Genomic DNA, 14,555 nt, shown 5'->3' on the forward strand with positions numbered 1-14,555 from the left:
ATAAATTACCTATTCTCCAATTAAAAGACTGTAAGAATAAAAAGAGTGGCTATATGTATATGTATAACTGATTCACTTTGCTGTACAGCAGGAATGAACACATTTTAAATCAACTATACTCCAATTTAAAATAAATAAAATGGAAAAATAAATTTAAAAATCAGACTTTGGGCTGGATTTGGCCTGAGACCCCTAGTGTTGGACCCCTGATCTAAAGTTAAGAAAGTGATTAGGAAATGTCATGTCCAACTCTTTAAGATCCTATGGATTGTAGGCCGCCAGGCTCCTCTGTCCTCGGGATTCTCCAGGCGAGAATTTTGGAGTGGGTTTCCAGGCCCTCTTCCTGGGGATCTTCCCGACCCAGGGATAAAACGCATATCCTTATGTCTCCAGCAATGACAGGTGGATTCTTTACCACTAGTGCCACCTGGGAAGCCCAGGAAATGTAAGTAGTAAAGATAAAATGTAAAAGTGTTTCTTGTCTCTGAACCTAAGCCCAGGTAGCAGCCACATCAGGGCAGGTGGGAAGCTGGACATTCAGGGGAAGGTGATGAGAATGGGCCAGGTCCCAGAGCAGGGAAAAAGAAGAAATATCTTCTGGTGTTGGAAAAGTGTTACCTGAGTCACAGAGAGGTTGGTCATGTCAAACATCATATCAACTTCATATCAAGCCAGTAAAGTTCCCAGCACTTGTCTGGTGCCCCAGGTCTTCCTCATTTCACTTCCATCTTACTCGTTAAGGAAAATGAAAATAGCATCCACCTTCCTGTCAGGGAACTACTCTCATTGGCTAACTGCAACCACAGGTTGGCTGCGGATACCAGTTTGGAAAAAGTCAACAAGAGCATCCTGTGAGAATCAATTGGCTGTATGGAGTACACAATGAGTATTGTGTATTTTATTATTATTTACAGATTGTGTGCCTCGCCTCACATCGTTTTTTTTTTTTTTTTTTAAATAGTGAAGTATGGTTGCTTTACTGCAAGAAATAAAGAACTTTATTAAAGTGGTCCATTTTCAAGAATAGCTAGTTTTGAGTGACAGCTTGCTGATGCAATAGTTACAAAACTAGAAAGTCCAGGCAAACAGAGAGAGGGCGGGATGCCTAGGATTTTCATGCTGGCTCATTCCATTGGTGAATTCAAAACATAAGAACGGAAATAGGTGCGGAGGAAAGGAGGAAACAAGATGTCAGTGAGGGGCCAGCCCATAAAGAGAGAGGAAGTAAACCGAGGTGACACCCAGGAAGATTGTTTGCTCCACAGTGTTCAGCCAGTGAGGAACTGGAGGAGGGGCTTGCCTGCTAGGGATAGCTTGCGGATAACATGATCCATGTAGCGACCCTGGGTGAGCCTGCCCACCAGACACCCGATCTTGCAAGACCATCATTAAAGCCCCGCTTCCCGCTGCACCTTGTTTCTCCAAGACCGTTCATTTGAGTTTGGGCTGCTGAGCGTGTTTCTCACATTACGATTGATGTGTTAGTTTCTGCTGTACAGCAACATGAATCAGCTCTAAATACACATGTATTCCCTCTTTTTTGGATTTTCTTCCCGTAGGTCATCCCAGAGCACTGAGTAGAGTTCCCTGAGCTATACAGTAGGCTCTCATTAGTTATCTATTTAATGTGTTGTTGTTTAGTCACGAAGTCCTGTCTGACTCTTTTGCAACCCCATGGACTGTATGTTAGCCTGCCAGGCTCCTCTGGCCATGGGATTTCCCAAGCAAGACTACTGGAGCAGGTTGCCATTTTGCTCCAGGGGTTCGACCCAGGGATCAAACCCATGTCTCTGGTGTCTCTTGCATTGGTAGGTGGATTCTTTACTGACTGGGCCACCTGGGAAGCCCATCTATTTTATACATAGCATCAATTGTGTATATATGTAAATCCCAATCTCTCAATTCATTCCACTCTCCCTTGCCCACCTAGGTTTCCATACGTTTTACTTTATATTAGTAAAACTCATAATCAGTTTGTGTGTGTGTGTGTCTGTATGCAGACGTCTTTCTGATGTTAAAACATCACCAACACACCAGTGTCTTTACCTATAAATTACGCATCTGTTGGAGCCTGCTTGGCGGGGTTATTAGACCATCCCGCCCATTCTGTTCCCACGCTCCCTGAGGTTACTCCTCTGAGTGGGAGGTACACTCAGGTACCTCCCAGGCAGCTTCTGGCTCCAGTAAAGCTGCTGTCTGTGCTCAAGTTCAAACAGCGACTCTGATTGATCAACCCACAGTCTCAGCCCTTTTAAAACCTTTTGTCTATTTGGTCTTCCCTCTGGCTGTTTTCCAGCACAGACTCAGCTCCAGGCACACCCATCACACAGAGGAGAGACATCGCGTTGTAGCTTTTGTCCATCAGACCAAAAGTTGTAAAACCTGGACCACGGTTGTCACCCTGTGGTCCCTGGGTTTCCTTTGGGGGCCCTGAGGATGCTGAGGAGGGAAGGAGGCAGCTTCCTCCTGCCAAGCCTGTGCTCTGCCTTCCCCCCAGGATGGGAATCCCTGGCTCCCATCCTGCCAGCTGATGGTCTCTACTCACTGCTCTCCCACCTCTAACTTCAGATTTCTGGTTCAGCCCTTTAACAGGGGTCCCCACCCTCTGGGTTCTAATGCCTAATGATCTGATGTGGAGCTGCTGTAACCATAATAGAAATAAAGTGCACAATGCATCTAATGTGTTTTGTTGTTGTTCAGTCGCTAAGTTGTGTCTTGACTCTTTGCGACCCCCCATGAGCTGCAGCACTCCAGGCTTCTCCATCTTTCACTATCTTCTGGAACTTGCTCAAACTCTTGTCCATTGAGTCAGTGTTGCCATCCCACCATCTCATCCTCTGTCATCCCCTTCTCCTCCTGCCTTCAATCTTTCCCAGCATCAGGGTCCTTTCCGGTGAGTCAGTTCTTCGCATCAGGTGGCCAAAGTATTGGAGCTTCAGCTTCAGCATCAGTCCTTCCAATGAATATTCAGGGTTGATTTCCTGTAGGATTGACTGGTTTAATCTCCGTGCTGTCCAAGGGACTCTCAACAGTCTTATCCAACACCACATCCCCAAGCCATCCTCCCCCACCCCTCATTCTGTGGAAAAAATTGTCTTTCATGAAACCAGTGCCTGGTGCCAAAAAGGTTGGAGACTGCTGCTTTAAAAGCCTTTCACCTCCTTTCAGGAATGTCCTTGCAGTGAACATTTAATTGGGAAAAGCTGTCTTGGCCGCTGGGCTCATGCTTCATTCATTCAGTAGGTCCTAGTTTTGCCCCGCCACACGCCGGGCGCTGATGTGGATGCTGAGGTGGAGCAGTGAGCCCACATGGCCATCGCCTTCTGGAACTCATAGTGGACACATGTTGTCCTTTACTAGGATGGTGTGCGGTTGTTTTTTGAAAACTGGAGGATAATTGCTTTACAATGTTGTGTTGGTTTCTGCCATACACCAGCGTTCAATGCAGCGCTATTTACAATGGCTTGAGTTTTAAAGTGGGAAACTTTTATAAAGACAAAATAGTTTGACAATAATATATATTAACTTAATAGATCAATAATTCTTCACAGGACAAGCATTTGGCTTCCCTGGTGGTCCAGTGATTAAGAATCCTCCTGCCAATGCAGGAGACATGGTTTGATCCCTGGTCCAGGAAGATCCCACGTGCCACGGAGCAACTAAGCCCGTGCACCACGACCACTGAGCCTGCACTCTGGAGCCTGCACTCTGGGGCCCTTCTCCACAAGAGAAGCCACTGCAATGAGAAGCCTGTGCACCACAACTAGAGAGTAGCCCCCGCTAATCACAACTGAGAAATCCCTCTCCCAGCAACCGAGACCCAGTGCAGCCACAGATAAAGTTGAAAAAAAATAGCACACTCCATTGTAAGTGTAACATAATAATCCCATAGTCCTTTCATTTGGGTGGAGTTTTGGCCCCTCCTGTGCCTCTGTGCCTTCAAGGGGGACATGTCGCTTCCGCCTCCGGACAGCCGGAGCTGCAGGGCTGTGGGGCCCTCCTGCAGCGGTCAGTGGAGGATGGACACCAAGCCTTCCCCAGGCCCAGGGAGCTTTCTCCTATGCATCACCATGCCTGCCCTGCCTCCTCCCCCATCCTGCAGCCTTTGGAGACCCAGATAGAAACACCGCTCTTCTAGCCTCCTTTTGGTAACAGACCAAGTGCAACTGGGACCACATGTTCTATGACTTTCAGAAAGAGCTGGCATCCCTTACACAGAGCCCTTGAGGTAGAACCGCTTTCCCGCTTTCCGCACTAAGTGTTTTCCTAATGACACTGTCCTGGTCACTTACTACTTGTTCTCTGGGCAGCTGACCTGGGACATAGGCTCGTGTGTCCTCCTGGGGTCACAGGCCTCACACCTCCCTGGCGCCTGCACCGCAGGCCTGGATCCTGGATCCTGGGACCTAGGGATGAGCCTGCCTGACATAAACACGGACACACCCTGTCCTGTGTGCGGACCTCACGCTGATCAGTTCATTCTGGTAATGACTGACTGCAATGCTCTGCTCCAGGCACCGTGATCATCCCCATTTTGTGCAGAAAAACACTGATGTGTTGCAGCCATGCGGGGCAGGCCCGAGACTTGGACCCAGCCTGTTGCATCGCTGTCCAAGCTCTTAACCACCCTGAGGGCCTCCACATTAGCTTGTTTGTGTCCCTCTCACCAACTTGAAAGGTTTTGGGGGGAGACTGGTGTGGGGACTACCAGGGAAGGGCCCTGGGGCTCGGCCCTAATCTTGGCTGTGTTGCCATTGTGCTAAACTCTAGAAAAGTCCATCCAGCACTGCCTTGAGAGGGGGCCCTACCCCGGCTCTATGCTTTAAAGTGTCCCCTTGGGTTCTCTGGTGGCTTAGATGGTAAAGAATCTGCTTGCAATGCAGGAGACTTGGGTTCAACCCCTAGGTTAGGAGGATTCCCTGGAGAAGGGAATGGCTACCCACTCCAGTATTCTTACCTGGAGAATTCCATGGACAGAGTAGCATGGGTCGCAAAGAGTCAGACAGGACTGAGTGACTAACACATTTGGATCCTTGCCAGGGCCCAAGAAGACATGTCTGCCTAGAGCCTACCCCCTCTTCTAGTTCCTGCTGCAGCTGCACGGGACCCTGACAGCCGCCAGTGTATGTATGCACTCCCGGACCCAGGCTGGTCACGGGGGCCTGTCTGCTAGTGGGGTGTCTGGATGATGTTTGGCCACATGGGCCGATGTTTGCAGGTTGGTGCCCAGGCCTCCCGAAGCAGGAAGGAGTTGGCTGTTCCGGTGCTATGGTGTGTGATTTTAGTCACTCATTCGTGTCTGACTCTTTGAGACCCCATGGACGGTAGACTACCAGGCTCCTCCATCCACGGGATTCTCCAGGCAAGAGTACAGGAGTGGGTTACCATTCCCTTCTCCAGAGGATCTTCCCAACCCAGGGATCGAACCCGGGTCTTCCACATTGTAGGCAGATGCTTTACCGTCTGAGCCACCAGGGAAGTGAGAATGCTATGGCATCCTAGTCTCCGAGGAGCCTGGCAATTCTGAGTTAGAACCCAGCCTCCGAGCGCTTGGGAGGATGTGTGTGTCCAGGTGGGAGGCCAGGACAGCCCCTGTGTCCCCTTTCCTGGGCTTAGGCAGAGCAGAGCTGGGTTGGGGGCTTTGAGGACTCCAGCCCCCCTGTTCTCCAGGGACACTGTCTGCTGTGGGCTTGGGAGAGCACTGACCTTGTCTGCACAGCATCCCGGTCGCTTCACCCTTGCTGGCTTTGCTGGGAGCTGGGTCTGACCTCACCGCGGTCTGTTTGCTCCTTACTCCTCAGCTGGGGGGTTCCGCTGGCCATCACCGTGGCAGCTGTGGCTCTGAAGAAGATCGGCTACGACGCCTCGGACGTGTCGGTGGGCTGGTGCTGGATCAACCTGGAGGCGGAGGACCGGGTGCTGTGGATGCTGCTGACCGGGAAGCTGTGGGAGCTGCTGGCCTACGTCACTCTGCCCGTGCTCTACCTCCTCATCCGGAAGCACATCCACCGGGCGGTAGGTGCCCCGGGGGGCCCGCCCAGAGCTCTGTGTGGCCAGTGTGTCCCCGCAACAGGGTCGGCCATCTCAGGGGAAGGACGAGTGGCCGGCCAGAGTGAGGGAGGGCTTGCTCTGCATCACTCACCGTGATGCATGCCGAATTTTATAAGCACTGTGGGTTGTCTGGTTTGATAATTACACAGCCCCGTCGGGGCGGGTCCTTTCATTCCTTCATTTGTGGATGAGGAAACAAGGCTCACCAAGGTTAAGGGGCTCCGCAGACTCCCAGTGAGTGGAATCAAGGAGGCATACGAGCTCAGCCTGCGGTCTGGGCCACAGCTCTCTACTGCCCCCTCCTGGACAGATCCATGCAGTTGTTTAACCTTGAAAGGAACCTGGATGAAAGATGCTTACGTGCAGATCAGCACTAGCCAAATAAGAATTGACCTGGCAGCCCCACCCCCACCCCCCGAGTTGGGGAGGGAAGGCCACAGACTTCCCTAATCAGTGGTACAAATAATTCACTTCTTATTCTTGGTGATTAAAATATCCTAAGTGGTAGGTTTTTCGGGCTCTCAGGAATTCAATAGACTGGGCTGATCAGAAGTCTGCTAGACTTCTGGCCAGAAACTCTCAGAAAGAATGCTTTTCCTCTGATCATCTGACCGAATTGTTCCTTGTGCTGGACTACCGGTTCGTTTCTGCAGATGTGAAGTACGGGCTTTCTCCTAGCCATGTACAAGTCGTTGCTGTGATTGTTTAGTCACTAAGTTGTGTCTGACTCTTTGGCAACTGTAGCCCGCCAGGCTCCTCTGTCCATGGGATTTCCCAGGCAAGACTCTTGGAGTGGGTTGCCATTCCTTTCTCAAGAGGATCTCCCCAACCCAGGGATCAAAACCACATCTGCATTGGCAGATGGGTTCTTTATTGCTGACCCACCAAGGAAGCCAGCCATGTGCAAAGGGCTACCCCAGAAATGCTCAGATTAGCCCATCCATTGATCTGCTCAAGCATTTGTTCAGTGCATTTTTATTGAGCATCTACTATACATGAAAGTTCTGAGTGGCAGTGGGAGTTTCTAATGAGAATTCAAGCATGGTTCCTGCACTCCTAGGAGGAGGCAGAGGTGCAATTCCGATGGAAGGTAAAATATGGCACCTGGCTGGAGTGGTAACAGAGTGAAAGCTCTGGGGACAGGCTTCCTAGCTTATCCTGCTGATGTGGTGTGTGTCCTTCTGCTCTGCGTTTTCAAGGCTGAAATTGTAGGAGAGAATGCCCCCATCTTTCGAGTGTGCTGCAGGCTCAGCAACAACTTCCAAGTGTGTAAAATTCTCCTTGCAGCTGTCTGAGACCTGATCCCCACCCTGTGCTCCTGTCTGTCTCCTGAAACACACACTTCGGGTTTTCTTTTTACTTGGAAATCTACCTGATTCTCACTCCTCCCTGCCGCCCTCTTGTGGCTTAACTTTGAGTCACTGACAGAGATGCTGGCAGGAGTACCAATGGGTCTGAGATCCTCTCTGTCTTTGAAGGGCTTTTTAGTTGGTCTTCTGTCTGGGCTGGGGGTGCCCTTCTCACCTCCTCTTTCCTCCTGCCCTAGGAAGATTCCAGGGCTCCCAGATGGAAGTTCCCAAGGGCCCCACCAGGCTCTGCCCAGGACTACCCCCGTCCCCCCGCCCCGCCGCCCAGCTGCAGCTCTTGCCTGTGTCTTTTTTTTTTTTGGCTGTTTGTCTACCTGATGCAAAGAGCTGACTCATTTGAAAAGACTCTGATGTTGGGAAAGATTGAAGGCAGGAGGAGAAGGGGACAATAGAGGATGAGATGGTTAGATAGCATCACCGACTCAATGGACATGAGTCTGGGTAAACTCTGAGAGTTGGTGATGGACAGGGAGGCCTGATATGCTGCGGTTTATGGGGTCACAAAGAGTCGGACCTGACTGAGCGACTGAACTGAACTGAACTGATGGGGCACGTATGCGGGAGGGAGCTTGTGCAGAGACCCGGGCGTGGGGTGTGCCTGGCATGTTTGGAGGATTAGGAGGTCTGTGTGGCTGGAGCAGAATAAGCATGAGGAATGTGGCAGGAATGAAGTCAGAGAGAACTAGAGTTGGGGACTTTTTAAGGAACGGATGAAACGAGGAGTCACCAAGAGCTTGGAGTGGAAAACTGGCTTGATCTGACTTAGGTTTGTTGTTGTTTTAATTTTTACAATGTTGTGTTGTTTTCTGCCATACAACAATGTGAGTCGGACATAATTGTACATACATCCCCTCCCTCCATGGCCTCCATCCCTGCCCTCCCGTCCCCCTCCCACCCACCCCCCACCCCCCGCCCATCCCTCCAGGTCATCACAGAGCACCACACTGGGCTCCCTGTGATACAGCAACTGCTCAACAGCCATCCATCTTATGGGGGCTTCCCTGGAGGCTCAGATGGTAAAGAATCTGCCTGCCATGCAGGAGATCTGGACCCCTGGGTCAGGAGGATCCCCTGGAGAAGGGAATGGCTACCCACTCCAATATTCTTGCCTTGGGAAATCCCATGGACAGAGGAGCCTGGTGGGCCACAGTCCATGGGGTCCCAAAGAGTCAGATGTGGCTGAGTGACTGGCGCTCTTGTCTGCCTTACGCGTGATAGTGTACATATGCTGAGCTACTTTCTCCGTTTGTCCCACTCTCGCCTTCCCTCTCTGTGACCACAAGCCTCTTCTCTGTGTCTTTGTCTCCATTGCTGCCCTGCAAATGGGCTCATCAGTACCATTTTTCTAGATTCCATATACATGTGTTAATATATGATATTTGTTTTTCTCTTTCTGACTTACTTCAGTCTGTATAACAGGCTCTGGTTCATCCACCTCACTAGAACTGACTCAGATGTTTTTTTATGGCTGAGTAATATTCCACTGTGTATATGTACCACGTCTTCTTTATCCATTCATCTTCCAAAAGACATCTAGGTTGCTTCCGTGTCCTGGCTGTTGTAAATAGTGCTGTAACGAACACTGGTTTTCAAGGAACCATACTGCATTTGTGTTGAGAGTGACATTGCAGTGGAGAGGGGGTTGGGGTGATCAGGGCGATGGAGGGAGACCAGTGAAGAGGCAGTGGCAACCATCCAGCGAAGTGCTGGCGGTGCTTGGACCTGGCTGGTGGCAGTGACTGTGGACAGAGCTTCCAGGTCTGGGTCCGTTTTGAAGGCAGAACCTGCGGAGCTTGCCTATGGGGCAGATATGAGCTGTCGCACGGAGACAGGAACCAAAGACCACTCCCAAGCTTGGGGCCCGGGCAGCTGGAAGGACAGGGCTGAGATGGGGAAGCAGGCAGTAGGCTTGGGGGTGAGGTCAGCCATCTGTTTTGAACATGAAAAGCTTCCGACATGTTTTAGACATCCATGTGAGGATGTGGAACGGCCAGTGGATGGATAAGACGGGCCAGAGATGGAACCTGGGCTGCCAGTGTCAGGCACTGCACGCCTCACATCCTCCCACTCCAGCCAGTCTGTCCCCAGGAGGTGCGGGGAGACAGCAGCCCAAGGGCAAGGGAGGGAGTGGGGAGGAGGGCCCCCATCTCATGTCGCTCATCTCACGTCTGCTCTCTGCCTTCCCCGCACAGCACGAGGAGCTCTCGGAGTACCGGCCCATCCTCTCCGAGGCACACCAGCTCCAGCGCCGCACCTCCGTGGCCAATAAGAAGCTGGTCCTCATCCCGCTCATCTTCATCTGCCTGCGGGTCTGGAGCACCGTGCGCTTCGTCCTGACCCTCTGTGGCTCCCCGGCGGTGCGGATGCCGGTACTGGTGGTTCTGCACGTAGGTCTGCCGTCCCCTGCCTGGCCGGCTGCAGGGTCAGTGGGGCAGGCAGGCCCCAATGCTCCGGCCAGCGTGGGCATGTGGGGGACCTGCTCCTCTGTGCCCTCCTCCATGCCCTGCCTGACAGGGAGCCTTGAGGAGAAAAGGTTGAAAGTCAGCGTGGCTCCAGGGCAGCCCGTGGGTGTTGAGTTGCTGTCCCATGGCCTAGGAGGAACCCCAGGAAAGTGGACCGACCCTTAGCCCTTCCCAACCCAGAAGACTCGAGGCATGCCTTCAAGTTCAGGCCTGCCCGGTGCTGTCAGAGGTCCTGGTGGCCAGGGTCCCCATGGACCAGCCCCCAGGGGTGGAGGACAAGGTCCTGGGTCCCCTGCTCCTCCTTGCATGTGTTGCTCAGGCCCACTCAGCCCTGGCACTCACGCCTCTTCCTTTCTCCCCACCAGGGCATCGGGAACACCTTCCAGGGAGGTGCCAACTGCATCATGTTCGTCTTCTGCACGCGCGTGGTCAGGACCCGGCTCCTCTCCCTCTGCTGCTGCTGCTGCTCCCCTCAGCCTCCCGAGGCCCCTGCGCCCTCCAAGAGGGGCGAGTCTCAGAGGCCCAGGCGGACCCCAAACGAACTTCCCAGCACCTGAGCTGCTGCCCTCCGGTTCCAGGCGTGGTGCGGCCGACCTGGGGCAGACGACTCTGAGTCCCCAGTGGGCATGCCAGGTGCCCTATCAGCCTCCTGCCGTTGCAGCTCCTGACCCCCGTGGGGAGCAGCGCAAACTCAGCTTGTCTACCTCCTTGACCCTCAGGCACATCCCTCTCACGCCGTGTCCTTCTGCACTGGGGGGGATTCTGTCAGCACGAGGGCTGCACTGAGATTCAGGGAAACCAGTGGTTCGTGAGCACTGCCAGGTCACCTTGGGGTCCAGGAGTCTGGGGCTCCTGACTACACGGCACTATTTACAGTCAGAGGGACCCACACTGGTGGGAAAGGCACCAAAAGATACATGTACAACCGTGCACCCATCCTCAATAAACTGCCGGGGTGCCAAAGACGGGGCCCCCACCAAGATACACACAGCAGATTCCTGGTTTGTCAGGGCGTTGGAATTCCCCTGAGAGCCTGGCTTTTCCTGGATGGCTTTGCTGGTCAATGCAAGGGTCAGTTACCTTGAACCAGGAGGTTCCCTAGTGACCAGCATGGGCACAGCTGCACACAGCTGCTCAGGATGGCCGGTCTCCAGGGGCCTCCTGAATTGTGTCTATGGGCTCCCTGCCCTTGATGGAGATGGTGTGGCCAGGATCCAGACTCCTGCCTCTATGAGACACTTAACATTGGGGAAGGATTGGGCTTCCCTGGTGGCTCAGATGGTAAAGAATCTGCCTGCTTTTATGCAGGAGACCCAGGGATGGAGCCCTGGAGAATGGAAGGGCTACCCACTCCAGTAATCCTTGCCTGGAGATTGCTGATTTATTCACTTCCTAGGTTAATTTTTTACAGGAAAGGCAACCAAAGAGTTAGGAAATCACCCAAATACTGATTCCTCCCTGAAAGGGAAAGTTAGGGGGATTGATTGGGAGGCATGACACTTGCATCCTGGGGTGATATGAAAGAAAAAGGATTTAAGAGAAGCATCCATGTCTCTATTGTCTATGACTCGTCCACCAACCCTTTCCTCTATAGGTCAGAAAACAGTTTCTCTGTTAAGTCACAGAAGCCACTGGCTAAGAAGGGAGGTGTACCTGTCACTGGGATGGGGTGGGGGGGGCTTGAGGAGGAGGAGTTGAACTCAACAGGTGCTGCCCCTCCTGTGGGTCCCACAAGCACTCTGTAACTGCAGTGATGTTCTGAACCCGTAAAATGGTTCTGGATTAAAACCAAAGCCACAGCTACTGTTGATCCCTCTTTTACTCTCAAAAGCAAAATCTGTAACAGGAAGAGACTGAAAGGAAGAGTCCTCTACAGAACTAGGTCGAAAACGCTCTTGTTGGGTTTCCTTTTTAAAAAAGATTTTATGAAAATCAGCAAGGGGATGAACATCCCTTTAGGATTCAGAGAAAGTTCTGGGCTGCTTGGCAGGAGGGCAGTCTGCTTACAGAAATGGCCTATGTCGGGGGAGTTGGGGTTCCTCAAAGAATGTTACAGCACACCTTGGGCGCACAGATGGTAACGAGCCTCACATTAGCTTCTAGAATGGAGCAGAAATTCAGGAAGTTGCTGCTGCAAAGGAGAAAATCAGTCACGGCTGAGTATGGGCCCCAGGGAGAATGATGCTAGACTACATCTGTTCTCAAGGGGGCCCCAGAGGCCTTGGATCAGATGGTGCAACACTGCTGCCTGACCTGGATTTCCCCAGACCAGATGCAGCCGGGAAACACCTGCAGAGGGAGTCAGGGCACAGAGGAGAGCACCTCTGCTGTGCTGTGCCTCTTCTGAAAACCACCCCAAAGATGCACCTATTTCCATTCTCTCCCTCTGCTCCCCACCCCATCTCTGTAGACAGGTGAAAATGTTCCTGTGAGTGGGGAACAGGTGTGGGCAGGGGAGGGACTCGTCCTTGTACTGGCAAACAGCAGCATCTCCTCTTTCTCACTCAGGTCAGTCTAGCTGGGCGGGTGGAGTTCAGAGCAGTAGAACGAGTGGAATAAAGCCCCTTTCTGAACTCTAGGAGGGTTCCTGCCTCATATCAGAGCAAGACAGAAGTGCATTCTTCCTGTGGGTTCTCTCTGTGTGTCAGTGTACTCAAAGATTATCCACCCTCATTCCCTGGGCCCCACCGTATGACCTCAGCCTGCACAGGGGCTGCAGGCTCAGCCCCGAGCCCCTCTCTTCTCAGGCACTTTTTGAACCTTGGTCTTTTTCTCAGGTTTACTAAGCACTTTCTGCCGCTCTGTACTTCTGAGCTTCTGAATTGTGTCTGTTTTTGTTTTGTGTGTGTGTGTATGTGTTTGTTTTTTAATAAAGATTATGACTTTAGTCTCGGTCGAGGGTGCAGACAGAGCTCTGCATGCATCCATGACAAGAGAAAGAACATTTTTGCAGACTTCCTGTAATGGAATAATGACATTGAGAGAGGTTTTTTGGCATGTGCAAAGTTGTCATGAAAACCCTGACTGGTCAAGGCCAAAGTGGCTATTTTAAATAAAATATTTTTCTTTTGTGTCTTTGGTAAACTGATTGCCATTGATGTGGGTGGAGCTGGGCAGGGTGGGTCAGACTGATCTGTGCTGTTCAGCACTTTCCACACTGTTGGGCCCTGGAAACAATGTCTGGGTCCTGTCTGTGGGCAAAAGCAGTCAAGTGGGAGGCCACTCGGTTGGCACAGCCAGCTGCTCCTGAGTTTGCCTGATAGAGAGACTGGTGTCGGTGGTGGTTGGGGGACAGGGGTAGTGGTGTTTAGAATACAGATTCCCAGGCCCCATCCCATCTGAGGATCAACAGATCCAAGTTTCAAGGGCTCACAGCTTGAGGCTAAACTCTCCTGAGTGACACACTGCAGACACTGAGCCACCAACCCTGTCTCCCTGCATGATTTTATCATGATACCCAGTGACCCACTGCAGTGGCTGCTAAGGTTCCCTGGGGGCTGGGGACTGCTGGAGCACAAGGGCTCTCAGCCTTCCAAAAGCAACCATCAGAGCCCACTGTCTTGCTCTGTGCAGACCCTCACAGCCCATGCAGCCCTGCCTTCAAGTCTTTTTTTTTTTTAACTGCTGTATCTTGGGGAATTTTGCTTCCCAAAGTGCTGCTTGTCTATTTGTTTGATTTCCTGGATTTTGTCAGCCTAAAAATACATTAACTATCAAGAGGATGAAAAGACAAGCCACAGACTGAAAGAAAATGTATGCAAAAGACACAATGGATGTTAGCTTATTGTCATCATTTCACAATACTGGTGAATCAGCATCACACTATACACTTTGATACAACTTAGGGATATGTGTCAACTATTTCTCAGTGAAACTGGGAGGAGGGGGAGTCACGTCTGTACCTTCGCAACATACACAGTGGGCTGTCTAACACTCAGGAAGAAGAAAACAACCTGATTAAGAAATGGGCCAAAGACCTTAACAGGTGCCGGCCAAATAGTAATAAGATACATGGGTGGCAAATATGCACTTGAAAAGATGCTCCACATCTCGTGTCACCAGGTAACACACATTAGAACAAGGAGACACTACTACACACCTAGGAGAATGGCCAAGATCCGGAACACCGACACCACCAAACGCTGGCAAGTACGTGAAGCAGCAGGAGCTCTCATTCACTGCTTGTGGGAATGCAACATGGTGCAGCCACGTTGGGAGAGAGTTGTGTGGTTTCTTAATGAAACTAAACATGCTGTTACCATATAATCCAGCCATTGTGCTCCTTGCTATTTACCCAAGCAAGTGGAAAACTTATGTCCTCACAAAAACCTATATATGAATGTTTGTAGCAGCTTTATCCATAACTCCCCCAAACTTGGAAGCAATTAAGATACCCTTCAGTAGGTGAATGGATAAATAAACTGTGGTGCACCCACAGTGGGGCTTCCCTGGTGGCTCAGTGGTAAGGAATCTGAATGCCAATGCAGGAGACGAGGGTTCGATCCCTGGGTCAGGAAGATTCCCTTGAGCAGGAAATGGCAACCCACTCCAGTGTTCTTGCCTGTGAAATCCCATGGACAGAGGAACCTGGAAGGCTACAGTCCATGGGGTCACAAAAGTGTCAGACACGACTTAGCAATTAAACAACAATCCAGACAGTGGAACATTACTCAGC

At 51.5% G+C, this 14,555-nt stretch overlaps 1 protein-coding gene across 1 annotated transcript in view; it reads left to right on the forward strand.

The window, feature by feature from the left end:
• Positions 1-12,964, forward strand: part of GPR157 (G protein-coupled receptor 157) — a 24,615-nt gene extending 11,651 nt beyond the window's left edge. Inside the window, exons 2-4 of the mRNA XM_019976565.2 lie at positions 5,802-6,015; positions 9,611-9,805; positions 10,246-12,964. Coding sequence (XP_019832124.1) covers positions 5,802-6,015; positions 9,611-9,805; positions 10,246-10,437 — 601 coding nt within the window. The 3' untranslated portion in view covers positions 10,438-12,964. The remainder of the gene's footprint in view (positions 1-5,801; positions 6,016-9,610; positions 9,806-10,245) is intronic.
• The last annotated feature ends 1,591 nt before the right edge of the window (positions 12,965-14,555 follow it).

The sequence above is a fragment of the Bos indicus genome, chromosome 16, assembly GCF_029378745.1.
Source record: "Bos indicus isolate NIAB-ARS_2022 breed Sahiwal x Tharparkar chromosome 16, NIAB-ARS_B.indTharparkar_mat_pri_1.0, whole genome shotgun sequence".
Lineage (NCBI taxonomy): Eukaryota > Metazoa > Chordata > Mammalia > Artiodactyla > Bovidae > Bos > Bos indicus.